The sequence below is a fragment of the Alligator sinensis genome, unplaced genomic scaffold (genome assembly GCF_000455745.1).
Source record: "Alligator sinensis unplaced genomic scaffold, ASM45574v1 scaffold880_2, whole genome shotgun sequence".
Classification (NCBI taxonomy): domain Eukaryota; kingdom Metazoa; phylum Chordata; order Crocodylia; family Alligatoridae; genus Alligator; species Alligator sinensis.
Window position 1 is genome coordinate 94774 of NW_005842934.1, and position 15544 is coordinate 110317.

At 59.4% G+C, this 15544-nt stretch overlaps 1 protein-coding gene across 6 annotated transcripts in view; it reads left to right on the top strand.

The window, feature by feature from the left end:
• RORC (RAR related orphan receptor C) overlaps nt 1-11282 on the top strand; it is a 42933-nt gene extending 31651 nt beyond the window's left edge. For all 6 annotated transcript variants that reach the window (XM_006036229.3, XM_025192508.1, XM_025192506.1 and 3 more), the window contains 9 exons: nt 3647-3732; nt 3952-4093; nt 4433-4960; nt 5420-5541; nt 7052-7184; nt 7504-7611; nt 8303-8413; nt 9152-9261; nt 10211-11282. In XM_006036229.3, coding sequence (XP_006036291.1) covers nt 3647-3732; nt 3952-4093; nt 4433-4960; nt 5420-5541; nt 7052-7184; nt 7504-7611; nt 8303-8413; nt 9152-9261; nt 10211-10372 — 1502 coding nt within the window. In that variant the 3' untranslated portion in view covers nt 10373-11282. The remainder of the gene's footprint in view (nt 1-3646; nt 3733-3951; nt 4094-4432; nt 4961-5419; nt 5542-7051; nt 7185-7503; nt 7612-8302; nt 8414-9151; nt 9262-10210) is intronic.
• The last annotated feature ends 4262 nt before the right edge of the window (nt 11283-15544 follow it).

Genomic DNA, 15544 nt, shown 5'->3' on the forward strand with positions numbered 1-15544 from the left:
TGTATGTGTGCACATGTGTGTTTGTGTATTTGTGGTGCATGTGGGTGTGTTTGTATGTTGAAGGAGAGGGTTGGGTGGAGACAGCCATGGAGCTGTGTTCTAGCCTAGCAGCAGTGTTTGACTGTGTATGTGTGTGTACATGTGCAGTTGTACGTGCATGTGTGCATCTGTCAGTGCACATATATGTCAAAGGAGAGGGCTGGGTAGGGCTGCATTCTAGCCTAGCAGAGGCACTTGTACATGTGTGTGTGTATGTGTATCTGTGTGTGAGTAAGTGTGTCAAAGGAAAGGGGTGTGCATGTATTTGTGTGTAGTTGTGTATGTGCATGTCTGTGTGTGTGTGTGTCTGTTAAAGGAAAGGGCTGTGCATGTGTTTGTGTACATGTGTGCATGCACATCTGTGTGTGTGTGTCAAAGGAGAGGGCTGTGCTTGTGTTGGTGTGTACGTGTGTGTGCACATCTGTGTGTATGTGTCAAAGGAGAGGGTTGGGTGGGGATAGCAATGGGGCTGTGTTTTAGCAGTGATTGAGTATGTATGAGTGTCTGTACACTTGAGTGTGTGTGTGTACGTGTGTCAAACAGCGTCACCATGGGGGGATAGCAGTGGGGCTGCGTTCCAGCCCAGCAGCGGAGCAGGACAGTGTGCACGTGCACAGACCACGTGTGCATGTGGTGTGACATGAATGGCTGCGCCAGTGCCTAGTTGCCTCTGGGGTCCCTGCTGGGCAGCCCATGCACGAAGCCAGTCTGGCCAGCCCCGTGGCAGCGCTGGGTACTAGCACCTTGGTTCCTGCTCTGAGCGTGTGGCTCCACAGCAGCGCCCAGCCTTAGCACCTCCCTGCTCGCCCCCAGCACCCGCGTTGTCCTGTGCCAGCAGGGCACTGCTACATGGGGAGGGAAACCAAGGCACAGGGCCTTGCTGTGCACCCTTGCCAGCTCCAGGGAGGTCCCAAGTGCCTGCCAACACCCACCCAGGCAGCTTTTCTCCATCTGGCTCTCCCCTCCGATCCCTCTTTGGCTTGCATCTGGGCAAGCTCTTCCTCTCGGGGCCAGTACCCTGACCCCCTCAGCTGTGTTCAGGCAGAATCTGTCCCCTGGCTCCTCTGCCCTGAAAGCAGCAGTGACTAGGCCTGATACAGCCCCTTCCTGCCCCCACCCTGGGCTCCCACCACCCCATGGCAGGGGCTGGGGGGTGGGTTGCGTGCCAGCGCGCCCGCCGGGGTGGTGGGGGTTGTTTACCAGTCCCTGCAGGTAGGGTTTCTCACCTGTTTGCGGTGGGTGGGGGTGAGTGGGCCGCCAGGCTTGTGCCTTCCTGCCATGCTGGGGACCGTGTCCCAGTTGTGGCTTTCAAGCTGCTGCCTTGCTGAGGTTGCAGGGGGGGACAAGGGACATGGGAGACAAGCGCTCCGATTCCCCGGGGGGGCTGCGAGGGGGGCGTGCATTGATAAGGGAAGCTGAAGAGAGGAAGAGCAAACCACCCGGCGGGCTGGGCTGGTGCCAGGCAGCCCCCAACCAGGGCAGGGCTGGGCCGGGCAGGCGGCCGTTGGGCCTGGCAGAAGGGATGTGGTTAGGGGCTACCCTCAGGGGTACGAGGCTCCCCAGCTCCCTTGGCCGCTCCCGAAGCGAAGTGGTCAGGTGGGCGGAGGTGCCAGGGGTTTGGGCAGCTTCCTGCTGGTCATGCCGCATGGCAGGACCCCTCGCTGTGCTCCTCCTAGGTAAAGTCCTGGCTCCCAGCCACCCCCTGATCTGACCACTGTACACCACCTCCCATCCAGAGCTGGACAAGGAACCCAGGAGTCCGGTGTCCCAGCTCCCCCCACCCCTCCCGCTCTAGCCACTGAGGCCACCTGTGCCCACAGGGATGGAAGCCAGGTGTCCGGTATCCGGGTTCCCAGCCACCCCCTGCTCTAACCACTCAACACCACCTCCTGCCCAGAGCTGGGCACAAACCTAGGAGTCCTGGCCAGCTCAGGGTGGCAGGTGGTGTCGGTGGTTATGATGAGGTGGGGAGCTGGCACACCGACTCTTGAGTCCCGTGGCCTTTGCCCCTGCAGGCTGGCTCACCAGTGCTGTGCTGAGTCCTGGCATCCTGAGATGCCTCCTCACTTCCTGTCCCAAACCCGCTGCCATGGCCTGGGCGATGGGTCCTGTGTCTAGGCCAGGTCAGGCTGGCTCTTTGGGCACCACTGTCTCTGTGCTGTGGTGGGCACCCCTGAACCCACTACACCCAGACTCAGGCTGGGCCTGGCCCCTTTTGCAGAGTGGAAGGGGCATGGGGTGGCCTGGCCATGGTGCGGGTATCACCACGGTGCCATCAACACACTGGGATTGGGGGGTGGTTGCATATGCATATGCAGGCATGCATGAGTGTTTGTGCCCATGCATGAGGTTACCTGTGTGTGCATGTGTGTATGCATGCACACGAGCACATGCATGTGTGTATGCAGATGCTCCCAGAAGCCCCTGGCTCCTTGTGGGTGTATGGATGTGTGTGCTGACTTTTGGGGACATGCATGTGCGGGCATGTGCTCAGGCATGTGCAGACGTGTGGACCTATCTGTGTGTATATGCTCAGGCATGTGGACCTGCCCATGCCTGCTGTAAGTCATGTGCACACACATGCATCTCTGCCTGGATGCATGTGCACACAGGGGTGTCACATGCCTGCACTTGCATGTAGACCTCCCTGGGTGCATGTGCGTGTATGGAGCCGTGTGCCTGCTGATGTATGCATGTGTCCAGGGACTGATCCAGGTACACTCGGGTGGGCGCAGGGCCCCGGGGCAGGGCAGGTGGGCAGGATTAGGGGATGATCCTGGGTTACATAAATGCCATGAGGCTGTAATCCCTGTGTGGCAGGTGGGGGTGGGAGTTGGGCACCCAGAAGAGACTTATGCCCCTTGTCTGCCTGGCAGGCCCAGTCCCTCAGGCACTGCCAGCCTTCCAGGAGATGCCTGCTCTCCCTGCGTCTCTTGTACCAGGGATGCTGGGCACCTTCTGCTCCCCATGTCAGGGCCAAGAGCCTGGCTCTGTGACCCAGGGCCCCACCTGGCTTCCATGCTAGAGGAGCGTGGCTTTGACACGGGCCATTTAAGCACCTTAGGGCAGCAGGCAAGGCATCCCCAGATGCCTGGTTTCAATGCCCTGCTTCGGCAGGAGAACGGGATCTGTCAGGGGAACGGTAGCCAGGACTCCTGGGTTTACTCCCCAGCTCAGCCCCTCCCTTGCTCTGTGCTGGGCAAGTTGTGCCCCCACCCTCTTCCCTGCATCGCCCTGCCATACAACACACTGTGTGCCTCAGTTTCCCCATCTGGACCCAAAGCTCCTGGCCTGCCACCTGGTACACGCCTGTCGTTTGGGTGAGGGCCCCCCCTTGTGGGGGAACCAAAAGCAGCAGCCAGCACTTCTGCCAGGGGCTGGTGGGGAAGGGCACGTGCAAAAGAACCCAGGAGTCCTGGCTCCAGTGCCCCTTCCCTGCTCTAACCACTAGGCTCCCATCCCAAAGTTGGGAATAGTACCCAGGAGTCCTGGCTGTCCAGTCTCCACTTCTGCAACCATTAGGCAGCAGAAGGCCAGACGGGTGCATGTGGACGCCCAGTGCCATGGTCTTTGCTCACCCCCGACCCCAATTTCTTCTTCCCCATAGCCCAAATCGAAGTGATTCCGTGCAAGATCTGTGGGGACAAGTCCTCGGGGATTCATTACGGCGTCATCACGTGTGAGGGCTGCAAGGTGAGTGCCTGTTGCGGCCCTTTGTGGTCATGGCCAGCCACACCCAACACCCCTCCCCAGGGTGCCAGGGGTGGGGACACCATGGAGGCTGGGTGATCCCAGCCACCCCTGGCTTCTGCCTGCTTCCCTTTGGGGCTGCTCAGCCTCCGTGCCCCCCAAAGCTACCACTGGAGGTGGATCCTGGCTGACGGACTTTCTCTTGTTCCCCCTTCTCTCCAGGGCTTTTTCCGTAGGAGCCAGCAAGGCAATGTCACCTACTCCTGCACCCGCCAGCAGAACTGCCAGATTGACCGGACCAGCCGCAACCGTTGCCAGCACTGCCGCCTCCAGAAATGCCTCAGCCTCGGCATGTCCCGGGATGGTAAGGCCTTCCCCACCCCCTCCCGCAGCAGAGGACAAAGTAGCTTCAGAGGTCACATCTAGTCCAACTCCTGCCTGAGGCAGGATCAGCCCTGTGCAAACCAGCCCAGGTACATCCACAGTCTAAACTCTTAGCAAAGCTACTGTCAACCTGAGATGACATCTCCCCAAGAAGCCCCAGCCTTGTCCCTCTTGGCCCTTGCCTCGGAAGCTGTGCTCTGGCACCAGGATTCTCCCAGGGAGACCCAGGACCCTGCCAGGCTGAGCTGGGCATGATGGGGGTGGATTTGGCATGGCTTCTTCCCTCCTGCTCATCCCTGCCCTTGCCTCGCTCCCACAGCCGTCAAGTTCGGGCGCATGTCCAAGAAGCAGCGCGACAGCCTCCACGCTGAAGTGCAGAAGCAACTGCAGCAGCAGCAGCAGCAGCAGGGTGGGGAGGCGGCCATGGCCTCTGCATACGCCCTGGGCCTGGCCAACGGGCAGCTTAAGTTGGCCTCGGACCCTGACCTGCTGGAGGCCTCGGCCTGCCCTGGTGCCCTCCTAGCTGAGCAGGCACGGCTCGGCCGGGTGCCCGAAGAACCACCAGCGCTGGCCTTCTCCAACGGACTGGCCAAGGCCCACGGCCGGCTGGGTGGTGACCCGCGTGGCCCCTTTGCCAGGGAGTACAGCCCCGAGCGCATCAAGATGGATGCCCGGGGCAGCATCTTCTATGGGCCGGATGCCCAGGCCTCGCCCGACCCCACCAGGCTGGACATAGGGGCCAAGCGGGGCCTGGGCAGCGGCAACCCCGGGGAGTCCGTCGACTTCTACACCAGCCCCAGCTTCACCAGCATCTTGGAGTCTCCCCACTCCTCAGTGACTGAGATCGGTGAGTCCCCCCACCCTGCATGGGGGGTCCAAAGGTCCCTGCAGCTCCCGGCCCGCAAGCTCAGCCTGCCTTTGTTCTGGAGGGAACAAGTTTGAGTCCCAGGGAGGGCTGGAACACCAGTGGCTTTGCCAGTGTGGCTGACTTATTGTGGGGGTAACAACTTGCTACTGCTGCCAAGGGAGCTGCATCTCTGGCACTGATAAGAGTCCTGAGCTTTTAGCTTCCACCCTGCAGCCCCCCTGTGGGGGCAAAGGGGCCTCCCATGCTCCCAGGGGCCTTGAGATGAAGAGCCAGGCAGAGTGGCACTGAGCGATAGAGTCAGGGACTGCAGAAAGAGTCTGCTCCATGCTGGGGGTTTGTGGTCCCAGCAGGTGGGAGTAGGGGCTAGCCCTGCCCAGCTGCTGTCACCCCCAGGACCCCTACCCTGCCTGTGCCCTCACCCCTGCACTTGCCCCACAGAGCACCTCACCCAGAATGTCCTCAAGTCGTACCGCGAGACCTGCCAGCTGCGCCTGGAGGACCTGCAGCTCCTGCGCTGGGAGACCTTCTCGCGGGAGGAGGTCAGCACCTACCAGAAGAAGGTGAGAAGCCTGGGAGGGGGTTGCAACTTTGGTGGAGGGTTTGGGAGGTGCAACCGAGCGCAGCAGGCCAGGACAGGGCCTTCTAGCTGGCAGAGATGTGTCCTGGGGTTTCTCGTGTGGACAGCCAAGGCTGGAGAGACGTGCTCCCCCAGCCATCATGGCCACCTCCTGTGGTTCTCAGCCGCTGTGTGTCCCCGCCCCGGGTACGGCTGCCACAAGCCACGGCTTCCTCTCCACCCCCAGGACCCAGTAGCCAGGCACTGTCATTGCTCCGTGCCTTACTTTCCCCTGCTCTGCCAACCTCAGTCCAGGCCTTTGAGATCCCAGGGGAGTCAGGCCCCACCAGGATTGTGGCTCTTCTGGCGAGAGAACCAGGGGGATGTTTCCCCAGTGGGAGATGCAGCTTTTTCAGCCCATCTCTACCCAATGGACAGTGGGTGTCTGGCATGCTGAGGAAGTGCAGCTTGGGGCCTCGTGCTCCTCGTCTCCTGCACGGCCGGGGTGATGTCTCCCCAAGGAGCCCCAGCTTCACCCCTTGTGGCAAGGGGCAGCAAAGCATCGTGGCTATCTGAAGCCTGGTGCATTGTGGGAGATGGCATCTGTGGGGTTGGGGACGGGGAACTGTGCGAGACACTGCCCCCAATCTGTTCAAGGCAAAATAGCCCCCCAGCCCTGAGGTTCCCCCCACTTCCAGTCGCCCTGGGCCCCCAGGAAGTGGGGCTGTTAACCCTTCATGCCCTGGGTGCTGCCACCTTCCTGCACTGGGGCTCAAGGACTCCATCCAGGCTCACTCTGTGCCCTCTGGATGATGCCCTGCTGCCTTAACAAGCTGCTGAAGCAGCCAGGCTTGTTTCCTTCCTCCCCCATCCTGAATTGACTGCCCAGTCATGGCCTGACCCCGTACGGACTGCTGCAGGATAAGCCCCCTTATGCCTTAAAGGGGCAGCATCAGGAACCCCAAGCACCCCAAAACATCTGGAACAGGGAGTAGGGCCATCCTGTAGGGCCAGGGACCCTGAGGGGCACAGGAGCCAGGGTTCAGGGCTGGCAAAGGACTCTGTTCTGTGCGCTTCTCTGGGATGAGGGGTTGGCAAAGCTTTCCCCCAGTCCTGAGCTGCATGGGGCCCTATAAGGGATCAGGGTCCTATAGGAGATCCCCTATGGAACTCCAAGGGGGAATCATCCCCTGGATGCCCTGGCTCTGGCCAGGCTGGCTGCCTATCACCCCTGCATTTATGTGGGGGGGAGCACATGAAAAGGGAAGTGAGGCAGGGCACACGGGAGAGGGGAGCCGTGCTCTGGGGGTGTGCTAGGGGCCACGGCCTGTCGGCTCTGGGGTGCAGCAAAAGTGGGGAGCGGAGAGGTCTGCTGTTGGGGTGAGGGGCATGCCAGGCCCTGACAGGGTAGACGTGGGGTGGGGGACTATAGCTCAGCTGCAAGGTGTGGGGCTGGGTCCCTGTGCTCCAGGGGGGTGGCCTCAGCCGTGGGCTGACAAGCTGGTCCCTTGCAGTCCATGGAGGAGATGTGGGAGCGCTGCGCCTGCCGCATCACCGAGGCCATCCAGTACGTGGTGGAGTTTGCCAAGCGCATGGGCGGCTTCATGGAGCTGTGCCAAAATGACCAGATCGTGCTGCTCAAAGCAGGTACCTGGCCCAGCCTGCCCACCCCCCTTCTCCCCGGCCTCCCCATGGGGTAGGCCCTCAAGTGAGAGGAGATCCCAGGGGGTCCATAGGCCATAGCAGTGTTGACCTGAGACTGTGAGGGCCCTGGGTGGGAGCTGGAACATGGCGACAGGTCTCAGAGCCACAAGGAGCTGTTTGGTGAAACCTCAGGCCTGTGTGCAGCTCCTGGTGTGCTCATGGCCCCGATCCAGCCACTTGGGGTCAAGGCAGCCACATCCCTGTCCCTACCCCCCTTCCTGGCTCTCTGTGCTGTGGCCTCAGCCCCAGTCCTGTCTCGTAGGCGCCATGGAAGTGGTGCTGGTGAGGATGTGCCGTGCCTTCAACTCGGAGAACAGGACGGTCTTCTTCGAGGGCAAATACGCTGGCCCGGAGCTCTTCAAGTCCCTTGGTACGGCTGAGTGAGGGGTGCGGGGCTGCTTATGGAGCTGGGGCAGGTGGGGGCAATGGAGGGGCCTGCAGCAGGACCCCACAAGCCCTAGGCTGGAGCTGCTGACTCTGGGAACAGCCCCCCCACTTCCCACAGCCTTGCCAGTGCCCTCTGGTGACCCCCTGGGTGCCTCGGGATTGGAGCCAGCAGCTAGGAGGTGCATCTCTCTGCCCCCATCCCTGGGGCTGTCTGCAGTCCAGGCTTCCTGCCATGGCAGCTCTGTGCCTGGCTGGCGCATGCCTCTCCTTCTCTGCCAGCACTGCACTCTGGAGAGAGGCCGCACGGTCCCTCCCAGGCCCTGTGGAGGTGGCTGGGTTGGGGGGGTCACGTGGGAGCCCTGCTGCAGCGCTGGCCCCACTGGCTGGGATTGAGGCAGGTGACCCCCAGTCGGGTCTGGATTCAGCGTGAGTGCTGCCCCTATGGGGTCTTACATGGGGGAGTGTGGAGAGAAAGGAAGGCAGAGCTCGCTGCAGCCTCAGGTCTCCGTCCGGTCAGCCCCTTCCCCCCCAGGGATGGGGGCCCTGGGGTCTGAGCCCAGGGTGGGTCCTGTCAGGGTCCTGAGGCCACATGGCTCAGGGAGATCTCACCGAGGCCCATGGAGGGGGGGTGGGCTGGGGGTTGCACCAGGGCCTGACAGCTCTGCTCCCCCCAGGCTGCAACGAGCTGATCAACTCCATCTTCGACTTCGCACATGGGCTCTGCTCCCTGCACTTCACTGAGAACGAGATCGCGCTCTTCACTGCCCTCGTGCTCATCAACGCCAGTGAGAGACGCCCCCATCCCCTGTGCCCCATGGCCTGTCTGCCTCCAGGGCCCCACGTCCATCATATGTCTACATGTGGATGTGTGCCTCTGTGTGCGTGTGTGCGCGCATTTGCTTGTGTGTTTTTCCATATGTCCGTGTCTGTGCTTGTGTTTGCATGTGTGTGTTTCTGTGCATGTGTGCCTGTTTGTATGTGCGTGCCTGTTTGTGTGTGTGTGTGTGTGTGTGTGTGTGTGTGTGTGTGTGTGTTAGTAGGGAGCTGGGGGGGTCCCTGCAGCTAGTGGCTGAACTCCCACAATTGAGTTGGTCAAGAGCTGACCTGGGGGGAGGACTCCATGGAAAACATTGGCTCTGGGTGAAGCATGGACTGCAGGGCATGGGGCTTCCCCCCTGCTCCCCTTCAGCCCTGCTGTGCACAGGAGACCAAAGGCTGCAGTGAGGGGCCAGGCAGGTAGGCCTGGAAGTGCCTGAGCAATGGCCTGGCACCCAGGACACCCAGGTTCCCAGCTCCACCCTGGCCTGTGGGGTGCCAGCTCCCATCATTGGGCCAGACTGGGCCTCAGTTTTCTTCTGTGAAGTGAGGATAGGGACAGTGACCTCCTCTGTACAGGAGCAATGGAGGTAGAAGGGCACAGGCTGGTCCATCTAGACCCCTCTGGACCCTGGGTGTTTGGGGGGCTAGCCCGAGCAGAGGTGCTGCCCCCGAGCTCCCCATTCAGAGCCTTCTCTTGCCCCCAGACCGCCCATGGCTGCAGGAGAAGGGCAAGGTGGAGCGGCTGCAGGACAATCTGGAGCTGGCCTTCAAACACATGCTGCGCAAGAGCCACCGTGAGGGCCTCCTGGCCAAGGTAGGTGCCCCCTGCCCCCAACAGGGGCTGGGTCTCCTTTCCAGGCTGTCTCAGGGCTCCCCAGCCCCAGCTCCTCTCTGTTGGGGAAGCCCCAGTGCCCTGGCTACATGCTTTCCCTATGGGTCTCTTGCTGACAGGGACGTACCTGCTCATGGGCATACCCGCCTGGGGGGGCTGCAGCTGTGTGGCCCTGGGTGGGGCAGGGGGGCCAGGCCCAGACGAGGCTCTGGGAAATGTGACGTGTTACCAGAGCATCTGTGCCTGGAGGATTATGATCAGGCAGACATGGGCCTGGTTCTGCCCAGCAGGAGGCAGTGGAAGGTGCACACGAGGTGGGGATGTACACATGTGCACATGCACACACATATGTGCACATGCGTGCCCACACACATCCCTATCTGACCCTTTCCAGCTCTCACACATACTGCCCCTTCCCCAGTTCTGCTTAGTAGGCGGGCAACAAAGAACATACACACGTGTGTGTACACACACACACACGATCCTTACCATGCACACGCACTCTTTTACCAGCTGTCACATGTACATGCTCCCTGACACTGCCCAGCAGGGGGTGGTGGAAGGTTCACATATGGGAAGGAGGGATGTGTGCACACACACTTACACACCCCCATTCTTCCTAGCTTTCTCTCTCACATGCATACACACCCCTTCACACTTTTGATTCTGCCCAGCAGGGGGGCAGCAAAGTGCCATCCTGCACACACGCGGGTGCGCGTGTTTGTGTGTGTGTATGCACGTGTGTAACATGCTTTGGGCATGCCCCCAGAGCTGCCAAAGATGTGCCCAGGGCAGGTGGCCTCACACATGTGACCCCTGGCCTCACCCTCCCACGGGCCAGGAAGCAGCCTCATCCCTTGTGTGTATGGGGAGGAGGGGTGGGGGTTGACACACATGGCACCCTGTGCTCACAGCATGTCCTTCCCCACAGCTGCCGCCCAAGGGCAAGCTGCGCAGCCTGTGCTGCCAGCACATGGAGAAGCTGCGCTCCTTCCGGCAGATGCACCCAATCGTGGTCCACGCCGTGTTCCCCCCGCTCTACAAGGAGCTCTTCAGCGCCGAGGGTGAGCCGCAGGGCCTGGTGGCCGAGTGACCAGCATCCAGCAAGGCTTGGCCCTGCTCCAGCCAGGGGATGGGGGCTGGACGCCTGGGTTCTGCCCCCATCGAATCAGTTCCCTTCGTTCTGGGCCTCAGAAGCAGGAAAAGAGGGGCATTCCCTACCTCACTGCGCTGAAGGACGCTCACGATGCACTTTGAGGGGCCCCCACAAAATCAGCTCCTTCTGGCTGAGGCGAACACCCCATCCTCACAGCCCCAGGACAGGACCTGGTCCCCAGCTGGCGCGTGCTCGGTGCTGTACATAGCAGAAGCCTCTACTGGGGGCTGGGGGCCTATCTTAGCCAAGCATCTCCTTACCTAGGAGGTTTGGGGCGGGGGGAGCAGTCTCTCCTTCTCCTCCCCACCTCCTGACTTTACTGTCAGTGTTTCAAGGCCAGCAGGTGTTTGTATGCTTAGTAAGGTCTATCTAGATATATATATATATATTGTATAAAGTAATATAAAAGATGCTATTTTTGCAAGGGAGCCTGGCCCGGGGGGAGGGGGGACTGATCAGGCTGCTTGTGTACAAGGGGTCAATACGATGCTTTCATACAGCTCCTGGCACCTGGTCGGAGCGGTCCAAGCCAAACCTCGATGTTCCCCACACAGTGCCGGGAGCCTCCCCTGACTTCCAAGCAGCACAGGCAGGCAGTCTCCATACACTCAGCCAAAGTTGCCTTGTGTGCCAGCCCCATGCATCAGGCCCTGTGCCCAGCCCACCCCTCTTTGGGTGTCGGCATGGGACGGGAAGCTCTTGGTGCTGGGAGCTGTGGGAACAGGCCTCAAGGCAGCTCCTCCACCAGCTCAGTCAGTCTCTGTCTCGTTTATAGCAGGACATTTTCTGGGTGGAAAAATGTTTTTTGCATCCTGAATTTCCCAGTGCAACTTCCTCATTGGAAGAGGAAAAAAACCCTCTGTCATTTTTAAGCCAGTGACTGGGATAGCAAGGATTCGTTTGGGGGCTTTTTCAAGGGGGAGAAAATGACAATGCTGTGACCAAAGCGGGGGGAGAACAGGTTTATTTTGGTTCAAAATGTACAGCCGGACAGACACGAGCCCTGGCAGAGGCCAACGGGGTCCCTGCTTCCCAGCCCCTGCTTTTAGGGGCCTGAGTTCAAATCTGCCCTGGGGTAGCGTAGATCAGCGTTATCCTGCCTCCCTGAGCACCTAGGAGATTGAGTAGCCTTCTGCTGGTTGCAGCGTTGCCCACCAAGATCTTGGTTCTCATCCCGCTTCCAGCTCAGAGACGCAGCTCAGGGGAGGGAAGGGGAATCTTTCTTTCCACCCTGAGAGCTGGTTCCAGGCTCTGGTTGAAATACTGGCACTGTCCCCATGGCAGGAGAGAGCATGGGGGACCCATAGGCCCTATGGCCAGAGATGTGGGGCCTCTTTAGCCTGGTTGTTGATGAGTTCATGACTGGGATGCGAAGCCTGCCAGGGCAGGGGGCAGAGCTGATACCCTAGCGGGACCCCTCCAGTCCCTGGGACCAGGTTCCTATATTCCACCCAGGCAGGAGGAACAGAGAGCACTGAGCCCCCTCTGAGAACAGGCCCCTGACACTGGCTGGTGCACACACATGTGCATGCACAGATATATACACATGCACACAGGGCACTTTGCTGCAGCCAACATGCTCAAAGCTACCTGAGAGTTGCTGGAGGCTCCATGGGCACCTGGGAGTCCAAATCTCCTCCCTCAGGGCAGGGTTTGCCAAGGGATTTAGACTCCCATTTCATGCAGTGGGTACCGGGCATCTAAATCCTCTTGCAAACCAGCCCTGCAGGGCTCCCAAGCACCTGAGCCCCCCTTGAAGGTGACATTGAGGCTCCTAAACCATTCAGGCCTGGCAGAGACGAGGCTTCTGCTTCTACTTCTGCTCTGTCAGTCTCCAACCATGTATGGCCTGGTCCCCCTATGGAGCAAAACGGGTGGGAAGGAGATGGGAGGTGTCAGCCCAGAGCTCCCCACGCCCTCCTCTCTCTTAGCACTTTGGACCCTTGCACTGTTTGAATCCCAGGGGGTTGAGTGACAATGGTCAGGCCCCTGCCAAGCCGCAGAGAGCATCAGGATGGGGGCCATCCGGGGCTTCCAGCCTCACAGCAGACAATCAGACCTTGTCAGCCTCCGGGTGCCTTCTGGAGAAGCCATCTAGACACACAGGTCACCGGAGAGGCCGCGGCTTGTGTCCCCCATCCCCTCCCCTTTGCACTCACCCCTAGCTTGTCTTGCACCTCATGTCATTTCAGTGTGCTGCGAATCACTGCAGATGGGCAAAGTTAAGGTGATCGGGGTGTCATTTCCCCCACTACTGAAGCACACGCAACTCCCAGCTCCCCCTTCTCCCCCTCTGCTTGACTGTTTTAATATCCTTTTACATATTTAAATGTCTTGACAGGGTTTGTAAATATTTGAAAGTTGTAATTTTTTTTTAATAGATCAAAAAAAAATAAAAAGAAGAAAAGAAAGAGGAAAAAACCCCCAAGTTGTGAGAGAGGTTTTTAGATTTGCTTTAATTTAATTCAGCTCCTGGTACGTTCTATTTCTTTGTGTCCTGGTTCGTCGCCCGGGTTCTGTTTCCTGGCAAAGGTTTTAAAGGAAAAAAAAGACACCAGCAGTGTTCCCAATGCACCTTTTAAGGAGCAGTTGTATTGGGCCGTGTTCGGTTTTATTTGCTCTTTGCAATAAACTAGTTTACCAAGAAGCTTGGCTCGGCTGTGTACCGTATCTTCCCACTTACAACACTCCCACCCGGTAAGATGCCACGGTAGAACGAAGGAGGAACATAAAAGCTCTTCCCTTTGAAAGTACTTTGAAGGAGCAGTCGGTGACTGAGGGCCTTGACAGCCAAATAGAAACAAGCTCTACAGTTGTTACACCTATTCAAGCACTAACTTCATTGCGGGTTGACTCTCTTTGTAGTGGGATAGTCATTTTTATCACGTGAGAATTACTTCGCATGTGTGGCTGGTTTACATTATTGCCAGTTAACCAATTGTATGATTATAACCGTACATGTGGCTGGTCTTTTCACGTGTGGCCGGTTTTACTTTGTGTGTGTTTGGTCTACTTTGCACAATTGACCGGTGAAGAGCGTATTGCATGTTACGTGTAGCAAGGGCCAGTAGCAGCAGCAAGGGAGTCCAGCCTGCTCACACATGCAGCCCTACCTTCACCATCCCCTAGCAGAGCCTCACATTGAAGAAAATGCTGTTACCAGGGGGGATCTCACCCTTGTAGCGGGGGCACAGCCTCTACCTGGCATCTCTCTCGAGCGTGTATTGACATCCTTGGCTGCAGCAAGACGATGGCCATCGCGGTCCAACTCCTTTACCTGTGACAGGGTCAGGAGTGATGCCTGGTGCTATGTCAGAATTGACAGTAATTTTATGAAGAGTTGAGACGATAGGTTTGTCTGCGATGGTTTGGGCAGAGCTGATCCTGCCTCAGGCAGGGGGTTGGACTAGATGAGACCTCCCTGGGTCCCTCCAAGCCTCACGGCTCTGTGATTTCTGTGAGGAGTTGCCCCTGCGTCTCAGGTGGCATTTCAGGGGTGCAACAGGCTGATTGCACTCCAGGCACCTCAACCCCATGTGGTTTCCCCGTGGAGGGACAGTCAGCCAGGCAGAGTCTCATCCAAGTGTCAGCAGCATTCACCACGCCGGCCAGTCCTGGCATAGTAGTGGCCAGAGGGCATGCAGGGCAGCCCCCTATTTTGGGGATCAGAAGGAAGTGGGGCTGGAAGGGACTTTGTGACATCACATCTAGCCCAGGCCCCTGCTCCAGGCAGGATCAGCCCTGACCAAACCACCCCAGCCATGTGTCTGTCCAGCCTGCTCTTGGAGGCTTCCCAGGATGGAGACTGCTCAACCACCCTCCTAGCCAGAAAGTCCCTGCATGTCTCCAGCCTCAGTTTCCCCTGCTGCAGCTTGAGGCCATTGCTCCTAGTCCTGTCCCCTGCGGCCACAGAGAAAAGCCCATCTCTGCCCTCTCTGTCGAGTATTTGCAGACTGTTAGCAATCCCCCTCGGCAGCTTTCTCTTCCCCAGACTCAGTCCCCTGAGCTCTTCCAGGCTGTCCTAATCCATCTTGCTCCCAGGTCCCTAATCATTGGACTCTTTCCATGTCCTTCTGGAAGTGCAGGGCCCAAAAGTGGAGGCTGTTAATGAGTCGGAGGATGGAGTGCAGTGGGCTCGTCCCACTAAGGACCAAAGCAAAGTCCTCCAGGCCGAAAGGAAGAAGCCGAGGCTTAAATACGGCTGATTCGATGCAGCTGTGTCAGCCCCATCAGGCTTCCCAGCTTGTGCTTCATCATAAGCTGCTTTGGGCTCTGGGCAGCTCTGTGCCACGGGCTTCCATGCCTGTCACAGGCCCTCAGCTCAGTGCTCCCAGCCGGCTCTGAGCCCCAGGGGAAGCAGTGGGGGGAGGAAACCAGCTGGGAGCTTCTGGGCAAGGGAAAGGTCTGGCCATGGGGGTTTTTTACTCTAGCACCGAGTCTGAGTCTGTCCCAGACACAGTACAGGCTCAACAGAGATGGGGCCCACTGCGCCAGGTACTGTACAAATCCCCAAGGTGGGGCAACGTTGAGCTGGACAGGACTGATGCGGGGTGGACTGTCATCCCCACTGGAGCAAAGAGAACTGAAACCGGAGGATGAAGACCGAGACCAGGGGGTGAAGACTAGCCCACCTGTGGCCCAGCCAGGGGGAGCCCAGATGTCCTGCTTCCCAGCCCTGCGCCCCCACCCAACCTCTCCCTGCTCACGGGGAAGAGGATTGCGCCATGCATGCCCACCGAAGCAGCTTGGGGGGGCTGAGACAGAGGTGGCAACTCCCCCCGTGCACAGAGTTTTGGGGTCTCCATTAAACCCCTTCACCCTTGGCTTCTGCACCAGGACCGTGCCTGCTCTTAGCTGCCACTGCTCCACCCCAGACATGGCTGCATTTCCCCGGGGGGGGGGCGTGCTCCACCCCAGACATGGCTGCATTTCCCCCTGGGGGGCTGCTCCACCCCAGACATGGCTGCATTTCCCCCTAGGGGGCTGCTCCACCCCAGACACGGCTGCATTACCCCTGGGGGGGGTGCTCCACCCCAGACATGGCTGCATTTCCCCACGTGGCGGGGCTGCTCCCCCCCAACACAGCTGCATTTCCCCACGGCGGGGGCG